Source organism: Pleurodeles waltl, chromosome 7 (assembly GCF_031143425.1).
Source record: "Pleurodeles waltl isolate 20211129_DDA chromosome 7, aPleWal1.hap1.20221129, whole genome shotgun sequence".
NCBI classification, from domain to species: Eukaryota; Metazoa; Chordata; class Amphibia; order Caudata; family Salamandridae; genus Pleurodeles; species Pleurodeles waltl.
In genome coordinates, this window is record NC_090446.1 from 645,350,755 (window position 1) to 645,370,315 (window position 19,561).

Genomic DNA, 19,561 nt, shown 5'->3' on the forward strand with positions numbered 1-19,561 from the left:
TCATGCTTTTCTACTCCCACCCACACAGGTCTCCTACCTCTTATCGCCCCAGCTGTTCTTTCCTCCTGCATAATTTATTTTGTTTTTGTTTTTTAATTTAATTTCTCTCAAAACAGTACCTCTCTGTATCTGTTACTCTTTATATATTTTTTACCATGCCACTAGCTATATTCCAGTGCCTCGCAGAGGGATTACATAAAAAAAGAACGTGCAGAGTGGTAAAAAGCAGATGGCCTGCCTCCTAACTGCGAATGCTCTTTTAACCCTCTAGGCGGCAGGAGCTGAGAGAACTTCGATTACTGCAAAAACAAGAACACAGAAACCAGACTCTGCTCAACTCCAAGCATCAGCTGCAGATGGACCAGACGATGCGACGCTTTGAGCAGGAGGCCCACGTAGGTTTTACACTTTGTTGATAGATGAAACGCGGCAGATGTAAAATTTAGAATTCGTGAGTTTTAATAAAAACAAGATTTTTCTGTGGGTGCAAGACGAGCATTAATGGAGCAAAAGTGTCTAATTTCGTGGCACTGAAAGTGGATTCAGAACCACATCTGATGCTTTACTAAAAACACTTGTTAACATAGTCAAAACTAGTCCCAGCTCATCTGCAACATACCTGGGTGTTAGCGTTACGCATACATCAAGTGCATTTGAATGCCTGTAGTGGAATTAAGAGTTGTGTACAACTGCAGATGTTGCTGATGTGTCTGTCAGAATACATTCTGGTCTCCATTGTTTGACGTTGTAGATGCATTACAGCTGTCAAGTATGTGACTGAATATTTGTGTGTAAGGGTCTTTCATAAGTGTGTAAGTGTTGGTGTGTGTTTTTCATTGTCAGGTTTTTGATTATAGATCATGGAATCTTTATTCAAGGCAATTTTCGGGTAGTGTCTATGCCTGCTTTGTTCAGAGTAGAGGCCTAGAGTGGTGGGGTACCCTCAGTGTATTGTGTATTCTTCATGTATCCTTTCCAGCACCCAGTGTAGATTTTTGCCATTAAAAAAGCTCACATTTTTAGGTCGAGTGCGCAAGCGCTTTGACCTGTTGTAAGTATTGTGGGCTTTTAACCACACCAACTTCACGGCAATCACTTTCACTCATCTGTGGGCTTGCATTTCATAAATCTTTTGTTATCATTGGTAAATGCTTTACTTTTGTCCCACCTTGGAGAGTTTTGATACTGCCTTGCAGACTGACCCTGTTACATGGATAATTGCACAATTGCTGATATGTTTGACTGTGAGCAAGCTTCTTTTTCCTTTTGTGGGTCTCCTTCACGCTCATATCGGCCATGGCACTTTGAATAGGCTCTCTTATGCCAACTAATGTTTTACTTTTCATTTTCAATTTACATGGCAAGAAAAGTCCAGTTAGGAATTTACAAGGCCAATAACTCTAACCGGAGTAAATGCGAGACCCATTGCATTACATTGCATATGCTTGTTTTGCAGGTCATGATACAATTTATTAGAGCACTGGGAGTGTTATTGAAGGCAATGGAGTGGCTCAGGCCTGTAATGGCTGGATAGACATTCTGCCCCAGTATTCCAAAGTTTTTCCTTTTCCCCCCCCCCCCTTTTTAATTTAGTACATTCCACACTCAGTTGGCGAAATGTTCTAATAGCCTTATACTCCTTCCGCTCTTCATGCTATTCTGTTTAAGAGGCTTTGTCCCTTGCTACAGGCCATTGACTGTGGCTTGGGCCTGTACGTCTGGTTCAGGGCCATTGAAGATCGTTATAGATTTCAGCAAGGGGGCCATGATCCTGAAAGAGCAGGATGCCACCGTGGAACGATTCTCCCTTTTTTAGTTTTTAGTTTTTTTTTTTTTTAACGCCTCAGAGCTCTCTCAGAATAGAGAACATGACACTAGTGTGCGTTTTTCTCATTACTTTTATTTTTTCCACAATTCTCCTTCCAGACCAAGAAGAAATTCTTTGATTCGGAGCTGGAGAGCCTAGAGCGCCAGCAGAAGCAGCAGATAGAAAGGATGGAGCAAGAGCACGCCCTCAACAGGAGGGAGGAGATCAAGCGCCTGAAAGCTGAGCAGGAGAGGGATCACAACCGGTTCCTTGAGCAGCTGAAACTGCGGAAGAAGGAGGTACAGTTGACCATTGGTCCCTGGTTACTTAACTTAGTCCTTCACTGGAGGAGGAAAGACTGTGCATTGATCAGAATTTATCACCTAATCCTGTTCCAGCATGCCATTTAGCCGTGCTCCTCTTTCGTCCTCTCACACAAAATCCTGTTTTCTTTGGGAGGGTGTCTGAAATACTCAACAGCCCACACCTATTGTCTGCTGGGGATAGTGCAGGCTCTGAGCGTCGGCACCAGTTACTATCACAGGGCTCAGATGCACTTGATGCTCACTGCAGCATTTATGTTCATGCAGAAGTCACAGACGTGCCTCTGTTGAAAGAGCGCATATGTTTGGTCGTTCGTAATGTCTACAATATGTAGTATCTTGATAGAGCGGTCCGTAGTAATAATTTACCCGTGTTTGGACGCTCTTTAGGCCGATGAATCTTTTGACTTAGTGGGAACTCTTTGTACTCTTAATCGATCAATCTCATCAAAATCAATAATCAATAACGAACATAAGCAACACCCTGAACAACATAACACTTAACAATTAGTCCAGAATACATTTCGGCGAACCTGACCTCTCAGCCAGGAATAACCACACCAGTTTATGGCAAAGTTAGTGAATTTATTTCCCTATATTAACAAAGCTAGCACAATATATGTGTCTCAACACCAAATGATAAACATATATGAACATTAATAGCTGTCCATAACGTCGAAACAAGTGCAATCTATGAAGCATTTGAATCACAAGGCATTCGATAATGGCAATGCAAATCACTAATACGATAATCTGTAATGAACTAATGGCATACATTTAGTCAGCATAACAAGATCTCAAATTGCATCGTGCGACTTATGGAATCCTCGTCTAACCTCAAATTAGCATCAGCATGTGGGACTTCATGCAAAAAAACAATTTAGCAACATTAATTTAGAAAAACTCTTAACTAGGGATCTTACCAAAAATCAGCAGTTGGTTACCTAAAAGAAACACAATGCAATTTTACATTTTCTTTTCATATTTACCAATTACGATCAGCATACAAGGAAGTCTTCGTCTCACAGGTACCGTTCTTCGGTCATCATGGGTACCGTTTCGATCGGCATGGGACGGGGCAAAGGGGCAGGGGTGGACGGGGCAATTGCCTCACGGCGGCAAGGTAAAACTACTACTTCATGCAAAGGGATCAAAGTTAAAGTTAAAGTCTCTAGGGCAAGAATCATCAAAGTCTCTTTCTCTCGATTAGAGAAAGCATCAAAGTCTCTCAAACTGGCGTCGCAGCAAAGTGGGCCATAATAGCTACGAAGTCTGCAAAATGGCGGGTATCAAGCTGATAATGGCTGCAATGATCTCACAATGGCCACCTTCTTCTCGTGCACCTGGTTTTTATAGACAACAGTTCAAGTCCTGTAGGGTCTCCATTGGAGGGTTCATAGGTTAGCTTCAAATTGACCAATCAAAAACGACAGTTCTCAAGCCTTTACTTAAGCATACATTATCCTTGGAGATGGGTACGCAAGTTGCAACATTGTTTCCCAATTAGCTTACTTTCAGAGCCTCCATTGTCCGCACCTGCAAGTCGACCTTGAATTAAAGAGAAAATATGCCAGGCTGGCACTAACTTTAAGATAAGCATGTGAACAGTTTCTGTGGAAAAGTACAGCTTCAAGCAAAAATACACGTTTATTAGCACAGTGGAAAAATACGAGCATCTAAACCGTGAGACCAGGCAACTAGGCCAAAGCCTCCGCTAAAGTAATGCTAAGCTAAAGCATTTCAAACAAGCAAATCGTAGCACACGTTTATGATTATGTCGGATTAGTGCAATTCTAATACACCACGTTATATAAAGCACGCATATAAATGATGGCAAACTACTCTGAGGGCGCATTTTGTCCCCGTACAATCTTTATTAGTTCGGTTAAAGTCACACATGATTATTTCAGCACTACGTTTAAGCGTTAATAAATCAAAACCTTCATTTTCTGCTTCATCAATCCCTCCTCTGATGACTACTTGTCATCACACAAATTATGCCCACAAATTTTATTCCATTAAAATTCTGTCAGTTCCCTTTTCCTTTTAGTTCCCCTAGTTTGCGCTTTGTATTCTTCTGCCATTCTTTTCATAATTTTCTCCTCCTTTCTTCTTTTAATTCTTTCCATAATCATTATTATTCCCCTTTTTATTCCCCAAATTCCATATACACAAATTATTACTATTAATATTCCTTCTATTATTTTCAATAATATTCCATTCCAAATTCCCCCAATCCAATGTCCCACTGAAGCAAGTCCTTTTCCAACCTTCTCCCACACTCCTGGTTCTTTCAATTCCTTCAAATCTGCACTTTCTTTTGTTAGATTAGCAAGCATAGTTTTAATCTTCACACTATTATCAGGTATATAGGTACAACAGTGACGTGCACCAATCATTTTGCAAACGCCTCCATCCTTTGCTAAAAGAATGTCTAAAGCAAGCCTATTTTGAAGAGTCATAGCTCTTTCCGCTGCAAGCTCAGCATCTATCAGGATTATAGCACCTGAAAACTTTGTCAACATGTTATCCACTATAGTAGACAACTTTCGTATCTTGATGGAATTCAACACAACTCCTAATGAAGGAATCATGGCTCCAAATATATCACCTACCACAGCAGCTGCGGTCTCTCTTTTCTGGATACGATGGGATCCAGATGTCTTTTGAATCATCGATACGTCATCCAGCTGATAAACCTTTGGGAACACTATACCCAAATAACATCTCCCCCACCATCCCTTTGGAAGACGATAATAGGCATTATGCCCACAAATGTAATATACACCTGGAATGACAGGGTCAAGTCCGTTCATCATGAATGTCCATTTGGCTTTAAAAATAAACGTATGTTTGCATTCACTCGCTCCTACAAAAATGTTGTCATAATAAGATTCTCCTCGATATATACAAAATTTCCCTACATGCCAAGCATCTAAAGCTATTTTCCCTTGTGTCTTTATAGCGGCAAAATCATAATTATCTACTGAAGTCCTCTTATGTAGCTCTTTTTCTAATTTCGCCTTCATTTGTGCTCTTCTATCATCTGTGCGATCAAAAAAGCTTATTTCTACAGCAGAGACTGAGCAAGTAAGGTTCTCCCTATGAGCATGAGCCGTTTCAAAAGGTTGCATTGGCTCGAAAAATTCCCTCATTATTTTAGCATCCCAATCTTTAGCAATCTGGCTAAGCTGCGCTATTATAGGAACATAAGCAAAGGTAACATCATAATTCGAGTAAAAATACTGTATGTTAGTCTGACCATAAAACCTAGACATTACTATACTACACGTAATCCCATATGTAAGAGGCATGTGGTGATAAGTCACCCCTTCCTTTACTGATGTCGGTATCTGTGTACACACATAACAATCCTTCGCATCCATAGTCTCAACATACTCTGTTAGTAAGCGATAGAAAACGTTATACGAAAGCTCTTTCTTATCGTGCAAGAGCCTCTCATCCAATGCTAGTCTTTTCAATGGTGTTAGTTCAGTGACAGTAACAGGAGCAATAGTAGAAGCCTCGATATTCTCACTTTCACCCTTTCCATGCATTCCAAACACAATTGCCATTATTATTATTACACATGTAACTACCAAGCCTATACACACATATTTACAATATTTCTTTCTATTATTTTGCGTAGCGTACCTAGTCATGATCTGTATAGAATCAGAGAGCTAGAAGCACCTATAAAAGAAACTATTTAGCAATTCAGTTACAAAGCTGAACGAGCGCAATGTTCACACCGTCTTCTTCAAAAGGCCAGTCACTTATCGGTTAGCAGCATTTGTCTCAATTCGGCAATAACAGTCTTTATCAGTTTAGCAAGTGTCTCATCCGGTTTAGCAATGTCTCAGCTGGTTGTTTGTTTCACGTTAAATTGTAGCAAGCAATATCATTTATTATTCTTTCAATCGACAGAGTCTATGAAACTTTTCTTTTCTATTGGTATCTCTTCTTCTTCGTTCTCGATGCTTAGAGATACAAACTCGTCAGTCCAATCGTCATTGACTGCATATGCCCATTCAGGACCGGAATACCTTCTGTTCGGTATCCTTTTCCTTTTCAATTTTGCTTCTCTTTTCGACTCTGCCTCGCTGGCACTTTCCTCTTTTGTCAAGTCTTTTTCCTCACTTGACGATTGTTCCACGACAGTCTCTTCCTTTCTTTTCTCTTTCACTTTTGGCCTTCCTCCTTCGTTCAAACTTTCTTTACCCCTTTCTTTTATTGGTGAAATACTTAGTCTCCTCTTTGCGCCGTGTCCATTTGATGGACCTGCAACCTTTTCTGTGGAAGCTCGAACCTTTTCGTTCTGTTCTGCCTCGTCCCCTCCTTCTGGGGAGTCGATCACGTTCTCGTTTTCTTTTTCTGTATCGTCTGCTTCTGGGAAAGCCCTCCTCTGATCAGGCTCTCCTGCCCTTTCAGCTTTTTCGAGCCCTTCGTCACCGTTACTTTCGTCAGGCTCTTTATCACTTTCAGATGCTTCAGGCTCCTTGTCACCTTCAGCTGCTTCAGGCTTTTTGCTACCCTCAGCTGCTTCAGGTTCCTTGTCACCTTCAGCTGCTTCTGCGTCGCTGTCCGAACTTTCTCCTTGGTCTCCCCCAAGCGAGTTGGTGTCTTCGTCGTCAGAGAATATTTCTTTCTCTCCCGTTTCTGCCTGCTCGCCTTCAGTTCGGTTTTGTTCTGTCTCAGCACTGCTTTATCAGGCACTGGTAGTTTCAGCGCTTCAACTTCCTCATCTGTGGGACACAACACCTTCTTTGTGTGACTGGCGTGAATCCAGTTGGGAACCCCCGCACACTTCACAGCGGTAGTTGTCGTCAGGATCACTTGGAAAGGGCCTTTCCAACGGGGTTCCAGACACGACTTTCTCACGTGCTTCTTTACCACGACCCAATCACCTGCTTTCAGTGCGTGTCCTGGACCTTGGATCGGTGGCAAGGTGGTCGCTTCCACCTGGTGAGAGAAAGAGCGAACCACGTCAGCCAGTCCCTTGCAGTAGTCTAACACCATATCATCTGTAATATTCAAAAGCATGTTTGCAGGAACTGCAGGAAGTCTCATAGCCCTGCCCATGAGAATTTCATGCGGAGACAATCCAGTTTTCCTATCGGGAGTATTTCTCATTGACATTAGTACCAAGGGCAATGCGTCAGGCCATTTCAAATTTGTCGATGCACATATTTTCGCCATTCTCGATTTCAGCGTACCATTCATCTGTTCCACCAGTCCTGATGCTTCAGGGCGATAGCTACAGTGCAGCTTTTGCTCAATGTTCAGCGCTTCGCAAAGTAACTTTATCACCTCGTTATTGAAGTGACTTCCCCTATCTGATTCTAAAGAGATCGGGAATCCGAAACGTGGTATCAACTCCCTCAACAGTAGCTTCGCAACTGTAAGGCTGTCATTTCTACGTGTGGGGTATGCCTCAATCCAGTGACTAAAAATGCACACAATCACCAACACATATTTCAGACCCCCATGCACAGGCATCTCAATGAAATCCATCTGCATTCGACTAAAAGGCCCGCTTGCCCTACCAATGTGACTCGCGTTCACAACTGTTCCCTTTCCTGGGTTCATCTGCTGGCAAGTGACACATCGATGGCAAACTGCTTCTGCAGCTTGACGAAATCTGGGGTTAAACCAATCAGTTTTGAACAATCTTATCATGGCATCTCTCCCTAGGTGAGCCTGCCCATGATAGAACTGTGCAAGCTGTGATAAGAGACTATTTGGCAAAACATATTTTCCCTCATGTGAAACCCATAACTCGTCTTGTCTCTTTATACATTGTGATTTGATCCAGGAATCTCTTTCATCGTCCCTGACATTATTTTGTAATGCTTTTAGTTCATCTATTGTATCTACAACCTTCAAGGCAAATGCTTCAGCTGGTTCAAGTTCTGGCTCATTTATCGTATTCCAATCATCCCTGAGTAATATACAGTTCAAGGCACAAAATCTTGCGACTTGATCCGCATATGCATTTCCCAGAGACACATAGTCCTGTCCTTTCGTGTGAGCACTACACTTTACCACTGCAACTTCGGCTGGCACTTGAATGGCGTGTAACAATTCCCTTATCCTCTCCCCGTTCTTCACTGGGGATCCTGAAGAAGTCAGGAAACCTCTCTGCGACCATAGTTGTCCAAAGTCATGCACAATCCCAAACCCGTATTGACTATCTGTATAAATGGTGACTTTCATCAATGCAGACAGTTGACATGCTCTGGTAAGGGCTACAAGTTCTGCTACTTGTGCAGAATAGACTCCTTGAAGCCATCCCGCTTCCAAGACCCCTGTTACAGTACATACAGCGTATCCTGCTTTCAAAATCCCCATCCCGTCTCTTAGACATGAACCATCAACAAAAAGAATTTGGTCATTTTCATCAAGTTTAGTATCCTTGATGTCCGGTCGAGGTTTTGTGCAAAATTCAGTCACCTGAAGGCAGTCATGCTCGACGTCTTCAGCGTTCTCAATTTCGGCATTTTCTCCAGGAAGCAAGGTTGATGGATTCAACGTAGTGCACCTTTTCAGCTGCACATTCGGTGAGCCCAGAATTATCGTTTCATACCTTGTGAGTCTTGCTCCAGTCATGTGTTGCGTTCGGGAGCGGGTCAAAAGTATTTCAACTGAGTGAGGGACCATGACTGTTACTGGGTGTCCCATCACTATTCCTTCACTCTGAGTGAGGCTGATACCAACTGCTGCTACGGCGCGCAAACACCCTGGGAGTGCCGCTGCGACCGGATCCAAAGTAGCTGAAAAATACGCTACTGGTCTGTTTACGCCACCATGGGCTTGAGTCAAGACAGACAAAGAACATGCATCACGTTCATGACAAAACAATGTGAAAGGCTTTGTGTAATCAGGCATACCTAAAGCTGGAGCCCTGCACATGCACTCTTTCAATTCAACAAAAGCATCCATCTCATCTCCCTTCAGCTCAATTTCATCCAAAGCATCCTTCTGGGTCAATTTCAGTAGAGGCTTTGCTAGAGTCGAGAAGTTGGGAATCCACTGGCGACAATATCCCACCATTCCCAAAAACTTCCTCACCTCCTTCCTTGTCTTTGGTGGACTCATTTGGAGTATACTTGTAATTCTTTCCTTCATTATTCTCCGTGACCCTTTCTCTATTTGGTGACCCAAGTATTTCACTTTCTTCTGACAGAACTGTAATTTGGAAGGAGACACCTTATGTCCATTCCTTCCCAAATGGTTCAACAGAGCAATGGTATCGGCTGTGCAGCCACTTTCTGTCTTTGATGCAACCAGTAAGTCATCAATGTACTGTACTAGAATTGACTCGAATGGCAATTCTAATGCTTCCAAATCTTTCTTTAGGATCTGATTGAATATTGACGGTGACTCAGAAAACCCTTGAGGAATTCGACACCAACTGTACACTCTGTCTAGGAATTTGAAACAAAAGAGGAATTGGCTGTCCTCATGAAGAGGCACAGAAAAGAATGCTTGTGACAAATCGATGACTGAAAACCATTCAGCATCGCAAGGAACTTGAAACATTATCACAGCTGGATTCGGTACAACAGGGCAGCACTTGACTATGATGTCGTTTATTTTTCTCAAGTCCTGCACAAGTCGGACCTTTCCACTCGGCTTTATTAGTCCCATTATTGGTGAATTACATGGACTGCTTAATACTTCTTTCAGTACCCCCTGTTTTACAAATTCGTCAATGAGTTGAGCAACTTTCATGAGGGTATCTTGTTGCATGTGGTATTGTGGGGTCTGGGGAAAGATTGCATTGGGCTTTACAGTCACTTTCACTGGTTCCACTCCTTTCATCAATCCCACCTCTTTCCCTGTCATGTCCCACACTTCCTTTCCGACTGTTTCCCGTAATTCAGCTGGGATGTCTTCTTCAGTTATCATCGGGAAGAGACAAATCAGAGGATACTCTTCATCGACAGTTTCCATCTCATCCCCCTCTACACTGTCCTCTTCTTCCCCATCACTGCTCGTCTGTATTGTTATTCCTTCGTTCGAACACATGATCGAACAACCCAATTTGCACAACAGGTCTCTCCCTAACAGTGCTATCGGGCTTGAGTCACATACCACAAACTGATGCACCCCTTGATAGTTACCGATGCTGACTGGAACCGGATCCGTAATTGGGTTCGTCAGATGTCTGTTTGCTACTCCCACCACTTGAACTGTCCTCCCTGAGAGTGGCAAATTTGGTACTTCACTGCTCTTAACTGTTGAACGTGTGGCTCCCGTGTCAACCAAGAATGAGACACGATGACCCATTACTCTTCCCTCTACGTACGGACCCCTTTGATCAACTTCCAAGGATGCCGCAAGCACACAGTCTCCTTCTTCTCCTGAACTTTCACTCTCCCATACGTTGTTTATTCCACTCTCACTGTGTAATGGGAACTGTTGTACGGTGCCATTTGTACTCATTACCTGACCCGTTACCTGCGGAGGAACCATCACTTGCTGCTGACTCATTGGTGCCAAGGGTATTTGCATTTGCTGATTAGGTACCATAGGTAACTGCTGTTGCATCGGCTGCATTTGCGTCATCTGCATACGAGGCATCTGCATCTGCTGCGGCTGCATAGGTTGTAATCCCTGCAATTGATTTACGGTCTGAAAATTTGGATTTGGACCTCTCATTTTCGGCCCTCTCATTGTCTGAAATGCATTGACATCATCGTTTTGCTGACCAACACCTACACCTGCACCTGCACCTTCCTGCACCACCATCGGGCACTCGCGTTTCCAATGACCTACGATTCCGCACACGTGACACGGCATCACCTTCTTCATTGCCTGCACACCCGTCACAACAGTGTTCAAATCCGGACCATTATTCACAAAACCTCCTCTGCCTCTGCCTCTGGCCTGTGGCTGAAACGCCATGTTTCCCTGCAACTGCGGCTGCGGTTGCGGTACCTGCTGTTGGAACCCTTGCATCCCTTGCAAACCTTGCAAACCTGTTTGAGCTGCCTTAAGCTGCATCATCATCACCTTCTCTTTCAGCTTTTTCTGTTTCACTTCAATTTCGTCGCTACAGTATTTCGCATAAGTCAAGACTTCGTCAATCGGTTTAGACTGCCAACAAATCAAATGTGACTTTATCATCTGACTTATCTCTGGCCTCAGCCCTTCCACAAATCTGAAGACAAAATGGAGCATGTCCTTCGCCTCAATTGTTTCCGTGCCACTGTAATTCTTGAACGCCTTCAACAACCTCTCATAGTAACTATGAATCGATTCTTTAGTCTCTTGGGCAGTTCGGTCAATCTTCTGCCAATCCACGTTCTTCGCGGGTACCTTCGTTTTCAAATGCTCAATCACCTTATAGTACAAGCTCATCACCAAAGGTGATGGTGCACCTGTCTCCCTGTCTCTCTCTGGTTCACTTGTCGGCCAACCTACAGCTCTTTTGCAATCCTCCCACAAATCTGCCGGAACCACAATCTCAAAGAGAGTGTTCAGGTCTTCCCAAAGACATTTTGCAAGCTTCACAAACCTATCAGTCTGTTGGTACCATTCAATTGGTTTCTCTCTCAGTTTGGGAAAATCGTCCGTAAAAGACTGAATGTCGCTTCTGTGCCATGGTACATGTACTAATTTTCCCCCTGCTGTCTCCCTCATTGGTAACATTGTTACTGTATCACTACTCTGCGGTCCTTTCTCATTGTGCTCTGTAGCACTGTCGCTCCTCTTTTCCTTCCTCTTTACCCACCTGCTTTCCCATTTATCTAAGCACCTCCACACTTGTGCACTCTGCAGCAATTCTCTAAGGTGTGTCTTCATGCCTGCTGACCTCATGTGTTCAAAATCTGTGGTCCCAAAATCTAGCCTGTAGCTCCTGCTCAAGTGTTTCGTCTTGTCTATGTCAACCCCGTTTCTGTCAGCTGCTTCTTGCAGACTCTTATGTATCTTGTTCACTCCCTTCGTAATCCTGGGACATAGATACCTCAGCTCTTCTTCCGTGTAGGACTCTAACCTGTTCACACCCATAGTCCCTTCCACCAATTCTTGTGCTTCCATGTTCAACCTGACCCTATTCATATAGTCTTCTCCTTTCCCACTAGCTGAATTTTGTGTGGAATTCAGACTGTTGAACCACTGTGTCAACTGTTGCGCATTCACCCCCATCAGGGTAGCGTTCACATCGACTGCCATCGATGGCTGCGGCAGCTTTTCAGTGTTCGATGTGAGAGGTATTATCAGTGGGGGGCTCGACCTCACCAGTGTTGACTGAGCACATATAGGACTCAACTCCATCAAGGACCCAGACCCATTTGGCTGAGTCGCTATCGGAGTTATCCCCGGAGTGTTTTCTATGCACCTCCTTTCGGTCCCATTTTGCAGCATTGATCCCTGACCGCTCGGACCCAAGTTAGGCTGACTATACAGAGGTACCGGTGGACCTACAGTAATGGGTAGTGATATCGCGTCTGGGTTCTGTCCATTCCCCATGTTCTGAGGCATGTTCATTCCCACACCATGGGTCATCATTGCCGGCATGCCCATCTGGCTCCCCGTCATTTGAGCATGTGCATTTCCTCCCTGCATCTGCTTTTGAGGCATCAAAAACTGAGTTGATTCAGCCTGTACCATTGTTGGGTTGTAACCATTCTGTACTCCCCTTACGGTTGGATCTAGAATAATTCCTACACTGTTATCACTACTGTAGTACCCTGGCATCTGCGGCTGATAATTTTCTGCTGGTTTCAACACGGGCACGTCTGGATATATTCTCCTAACCTGCGGTATCTGCGGGGTGATCAGCAGACTCGGGTCCTTAGATCCCGATGACGCTCCTGAACTCTGGGTTTCACTGTTCTGTACCGGTGCTGGAGGGGCAGAACTGGTACTTGGACCTTGTCCATTCTCTGCATAAGGCGGTGGACGGTCGTTCAGCAATTGCATTATCAACTCCTCATCCTCTAACTCCTCTTCTCTTCTCAACTTTTCCTCTTCCTCTCTATCCTTGGAACACTTCCTGTCCGTCTTACAGGTGGCTTTCTTACCTGTCTCCTCTCCTTCCTTAGTAATTGCGGGGAATAATTTTATCCCCTGCAATACATCTGACCTCCACACCTTCTGTGCATTATCCCACCTAGCATCCGCTAGTGTCTTTTCTACCTTCCTCATTCTGGTCTCGAACTTCTTTTGCTGTTGCTGTCTGGCCATTAGTTCCCAAATTGCTAGAGCCTCAAACTGTGCTGGCCTTGGAGGCACCTTCATGTCGTACATCGTGAATCTCAAATTCTCTAAAATCCTTATATTGAATGTCCCATGTATTGGGAACGCTACGCTCCCATGTTTCTCTGTCAACTTGTGCCATTGCTTTAGCCAAAGGCACGGAGCTACCCCCTTCTCTTCCATTACAATGTAAGCTGGTGTACCCTCTGGCGGCGTCTCTTCTCCTACGCTCGCTTTAATGTAAGACTCCCCCTTCATCGCACTCCTAAATGCTTTAAAGAATTTCATTTTTCTCGTCTTTTATTTAACCAAGTTTATAATCAATAGGTGACTTTAATTCCACAAAAATTGTAATCAATAGGTGACTTTAATTCCCGGAATACTCTTCACCTGCCTTTCCCCTTCCAATCGAGTCCCACGGACTGCGTCCAATCCGTGTGCGACCCTTCTCTGCAACCAACCTATCCCAGCGCGGCTCTTAGTGACGTCACACTCACACACACTGCGGCTGACAAAGCCTCGCGGCTAGTCTTCCTTCACTCACCTCCTCTCGTAACAACTTTTGCATATATTGCGAGCTACCAAAAAATAAAACAGATCTGTCGGTTTACTACAGGAAGGGTAACACAGTCGCTTCAGGACCTTAGGGACCTTTCACTAGCCTCGGGACATTTCACTAGCCTCTGGCCGCTATTCCGTCTTTCTCAGTCCCCACATTCGCAAGCAAATCTGACCCGCAGACCTACTCTCAACTTGTCAATGATCTGTTCTAGTGCACTTAGAATCTTGTCAAAGCCCGAAGTCGAAGTTTCTTTCACTCCCTAACACACATACCGACTTGTTGACCACGCCCGATCAACCTACTAAACCGCCCAGACCACAACATGGATCAACATACTCCGGAGTCTCTTGACCTCGCAGGGCCCGTTTCAACAACAACAACCACGTGGACCTTTTTATGCACAAAGCGCCACACGCACATGAAGTTCGACGACTTCCCTACTCTCACACTCGGAGCCGCACCTCCGCTATCTCTATGAAGTTCGACGACTTCTCTACTTCTACACTCGGAGTCGCACCTCCGCTATCCTTAAAAGAAAAATCCTCGCAACCTTTTCACACACCCTGCGGCAATAAGCTGTGCAAGCGCAAAACCCTAACTTCACTCATACCATCACTAGTACCGCCAACGCTGATTCCACACCTCCGTTCTCTCCATTCGCAAGCTCCGAGATCCCGGGAAAGTCGCGGTGGACCTAGCCCATCATCATTCTGTCAATCTGTTTTACCCAAGAAAATCTAATTCAACTTCCCGAGTGGGGTCTCAAAATGCGTAACCGTTAATTCAACACCATGTACTTTAGGAGTACAGGGTCCCAAAAGACGAAACCGTCCTCTGCTACCATCTACTGATAGAGCGGTCCGTAGTAATAATTTACCCGTGTTTGGACGCTCTTTAGGCCGATGAATCTTTTGACTTAGTGGGAACTCTTTGTACTCTTAATCGATCAATCTCATCAAAATCAATAATCAATAACGAACATAAGCAACACCCTGAACAACATAACACTTAACAATTAGTCCAGAATACATTTCGGCGAACCTGACCTCTCAGCCAGGAATAACCACACCAGTTTATTGCAAAGTTAGTGAATTTATTTCCCTATATTAACAAAGCTAGCACAATATATATGTGTCTCAACACCAAATGATAAACATATATGAACATTAATAGCTGTCCATAACGTCGAAACAAGTGCAATCTATGAAGCATTTGAATCACAAGGCATTCGATAATGGCAATGCAAATCACTAATACGATAATCTGTAATGAACTAATGGCATACATTTAGTCAGCATAACAAGATCTCAAATTGCATCGTGCGACTTATGGAATCCTCGTCTAACCTCAAATTAGCATCAGCATGTGGGACTTCATGCAAAAAAACAATTTAGCAACATTAATTTAGAAAAACTCTTAACTAGGGATCTTACCAAAAATCAGCAGTTGGTTACCTAAAAGAAACACAATGCAATTTTACAATTTCTTTTCATATTTACCAATTACGATCAGCATACAAGGAAGTCTTCGTCTCACAGGTACCGTTCTTCGGTCATCATGGGTACCGTTTCGATCGGCATGGGACGGGGCAAAGGGACAGGGGTGGACGGGGCAATTGCCTCACGGCGGCAAGGTAAAACTACTACTTCATGCAAAGGGATCAAAGTTAAAGTTAAAGTCTCTAGGGCAAGAATCATCAAAGTCTCTTTCTCTCGATTAGAGAAAGCATCAAAGTCTCTCAAACTGGCGTCGCAGCAAAGTGGGCCATAATAGCTACGAAGTCTGCAAAATGGCGGGTATCAAGCTGATAATGGCTGCAATGATCTCGCAATGGCCACCTTCTTCTCGTGCACCTGGTTTTTATAGACAACAGTTCAAGTCCTGTAGGGTCTCCATTGGAGGGTTCATAGGTTAGCTTCAAATTGACCAATCAAAAACGACAGTTCTCAAGCCTTTACTTAAGCATACATTATCCTTGGAGATGGGTACGCAAGTTGCAACATTGTTTCCCAATTAGCTTACTTTCAGAGCCTCCATTGTCCGCACCTGCAAGTCGACCTTGAATTAAAGAGAAAATATGCCAGGCTGGCACTAACTTTAAGATAAGCATGTGAACAGTTTCTGTGGAAACGTACAGCTTCAAGCAAAAATACACGTTTATTAGCACAGTGGAAAAATACGAGCATCTAAACCGTGAGACCAGGCAACTAGGCCAGAGCCTCCGCTAAAGTAATGCTAAGCTAAAGCATTTCAAACAAGCAAATCGTAGCACACGTTTATGATTATGTCGGATTAGTGCAATTCTAATTCACCACGTTATATAAAGCACACATATAAATGATGGCAAACTACTCTGAGGGCGCATTTTGTCCCCGTACAATCTTTATTAGTTCGGTTAAAGTCACACATGATTATTTCAGCACTACGTTTAAGCGTTAATAAATCAAAACCTTAATTTTCTGCTTCATCAATCTCTTCTCATGTTTTCTGCTGGCCATCCTGAAAGGGTGAGCCGCTCCATTGAAAATATATGGGCTCTGGGAGGTGCTTCTATAGGTCAAACAGGTCTCTGTTTAGCAAATGAAAGTGCTGTTGGAAAGGACCCTGCAATCTGTGCAGGACTGGCCTCTGACTTTTTTGGGAAGGATGCAGGCTTGGGGGGCTGTTTTCAGAGCAGGAAAGCAATCCCAATTGGCCCGATTCTGGATGCCCTGCTCTCGACGAACTGTGATTAACAAATCCTGGTCTTCTAGTAACTTAGAGAATACGAAAAGCATCAATCCTAGTATTGTTATTAGAATGGCTACAAAATACCCCTCTATGAATTTTGTTGCACAGCGTCTAATGGGGTTTTGCTTCCAATTTTACATTTAGCAGTAGTCTAGGAAGAATAGCATGCACAAATAGTTTTTGAGTGGCAATGATATTCGAATTACATCCTTTTTTATCAGTTTATTTCAGCTAGAACCAGAAGGAAACTGTCCGAGAAAATTCAGTTGTGAGTTCTATTTGCACCCAAATTGTGACTGCAAAGTGCAAACTAGACTCAAAAGTGGCATGCACCTGAAGTTTTACTTTGTGCCTAACTAAGAATGAGGCCCTTAATCCACACACCCGAGAAATGCCTCTAATTTGCCAAGATATTATTTAAGTAAAGAAGCTGGATAGTGTGCACTGATTCCAATAATGTACCAGGAATCAAACTGTATTGTATGCTGAGGTCCCCTTCAGAGCTTTCTCAAAACAGGGTAGTCCTAAAAAGACTTTTATAGAACAATGGCTGGAGTTATAGCATCCGAGATGTTGTGCGACATGCTTGAAAGAAAGATGCTAAAAGGTGGTCACTCTTGACTTAAGGCTTACCTTTCAAAGGCTGGTAGGGCTGGAAGAAACTCGGGCATCCGAGCACACCAAAACATTTCTTACTTTGGACCATGTTCACAGTCTAAGCCTCTTCAACCAGCCGCAGCTCAAAGTTAATGTAAACCACATACACTACACCCTCACTCGTCATATCTCCACTACATGCTCATGCCCTGAGACCTACGTCAGTGAAAGAGCGCAGTTAATATTAATGCCACACCAGCACTCCTGCAGCCCCCGCCCACCCATGTGTAAGCATGTAAGTCAATTATTGATTCACTTTGACAGCCCGCTAAGAGTATGAAGCGCTATATAAATGCAGTACAGTATATATGATCCTTTCCAGAGGTGACCGACAGCCCCCAAACTCATGCCTGGGATTCCTCATATGACACACTGCAGCATCAGGCTTTGCCCCCTTGTGATCCACTCACGTAGGCCTCTTGGCATTTAGTAAGAACCGGCTGGTGATGGACAAATAGTAACTTCAGTTACACGGTTGCCCAGTTAGCTAACCCGCTCCACACTTCAGGACATAAAGGGACCCGATATCACCCAATCATCTGATTCGATGGAAAGATTTTTTTTATTGTATGGCACTGTTGAATTGTTGCTGTTAGCTGACTTTGTTACATCTTCCTCTCTTTCTCCTACTGATGTAGATTAAAGTTGCAGTTGACAAGATTCCCAAGCAGCAGCGCAAAGAAACCCTGAGGGTGAAAATGGATGAATTTGCCCAGATCAAGGAAACTGAGGTGAGAATGACTGAGCCTGACTAGACTGCTAGTAAGCTCCCACTGGGCGTAGTCTTAAGAGTATTGCTGCAACAATTTGCCATTTTTTCCTGTGTGAGGACAGCAGATTGTTAGGCATTCCCTTGCCACAAGCATCTGAGCATGATATATCTCAGATTAGAAGTTTAAATATTCCCGGTGCCAAATGTTTGAGTCACGTGACTGAGTACCCATTGAGGTAGAGGGTAGCCAGTACTGCTCCGAGCTTGCTATTTGGTCCCCCGGTCATGAGTCATAGATTGTGCTGTAGGATCAGAAAGGAAACTGTCTTTTAAATCTTATTTTCTGACTGTACTTTTCACAACTTCTCCCTCCGTGTTGCCCTTAAGCAGCAAATAAGAGGCTGTTGAGAGGCTCTGATGTCAGAGGCTACTTCGGACCCCATGAGCCTTAAGGGTAAATTGAGGTCCGCGAGGCTGCTGCGGAGAACCTTCTTTGGGCCTTGGCATCTTTTCCATTTTAGCAAGAAATTTTCTTCACTTTCGTAAACTTCCAGTATTCTCTGCCACGCAGATGACAAATAGTCAGAGCTAATGAATCCAACAGAATCTTTGCTTATGAACCGTTGTTACAGGAAGGAAAGTTATCAATGTCATTGTGCTTTATTTGGGATGTGTATAGTTTCGAAATCTGAGAAGGGGCCTGCATTTGAGAAATTATTGTTACAGATAAGTATTTTTTGCTTTCCAGTGTGGTAGCCTTCAGGATCATTGTGAAAAAACACTGCACTTAATTTTATACCCAGGCTGCCTGGAAAGGCTCTGTTGTTTTATAATCCACTCTAAAGAAATTGGAGCTAGGTGCAGCCCAGAGTTGTATTGGCAGAGTACAATCAGTTATTCAAGGTGGTAAGCAACTCTTGAAAGATAGTAAAACAAGGCCCCAACTGTGTTCAACCTGAGCACAATAAAGGCAGCTTCTCCTATAACTGTGTGGCTCTCCTTACCAGCCAGGATCACACTGCCATTGCAGAGGTGTATCGACCTTGGCATGTGGACCACCCTGGTATTTAAATTTTAGATAAAGCTGCACAACCATAGTGCCTTTGTGCTGTAGGCATCTCTTGGAGGCTCGTAGGGCTTACAGAAGAATTGTGTTCCAGACAAGCAACTTAATCGCATTCCAAAATACAGACGTTCAACTGATTAGTTTTCCAAAGAGGGAGGGGAAGGAGTAGCTGGGGCTTTTTGTACCTGCTGGTAAAGTCAGCTGAAAAATGTAGTCAGCAAGAGGGAGGGAGATGTTTATTAGGACAACTAACAATGATTGGTACTTGTAAGTGCTGCATGTTCTTATACACTTGTGCCCACTTGAGCAGCACAAGGGGTTCACTTGAAGCTTTCTTCACAATTCTGTGACTGAGGTAGCAGCAAGCAGAGGGCAGTGAAAAAGTAATGTAGGAGCAAAAACCGAACCCCAACATTTAGAAACCCCCCCCAAAAAAAAATGTACCTCATCCGGTTCTACCCCATATTGAATTGTGCATAAAGACACCCCCTAAACA

General features: G+C 43.7%; 1 protein-coding gene across 1 annotated transcript in view; it reads left to right on the forward strand.

Annotated features, from left to right (window-relative positions):
• The window catches only part of STK10 (serine/threonine kinase 10), a 309,494-nt gene that overhangs the window by 232,195 nt on the left and 57,738 nt on the right, over positions 1–19,561 (forward strand). The window contains exons 11-13 of the mRNA XM_069244642.1: positions 272–395; positions 1,927–2,106; positions 17,926–18,018. Coding sequence (XP_069100743.1) covers positions 272–395; positions 1,927–2,106; positions 17,926–18,018 — 397 coding nt within the window. The remainder of the gene's footprint in view (positions 1–271; positions 396–1,926; positions 2,107–17,925; positions 18,019–19,561) is intronic.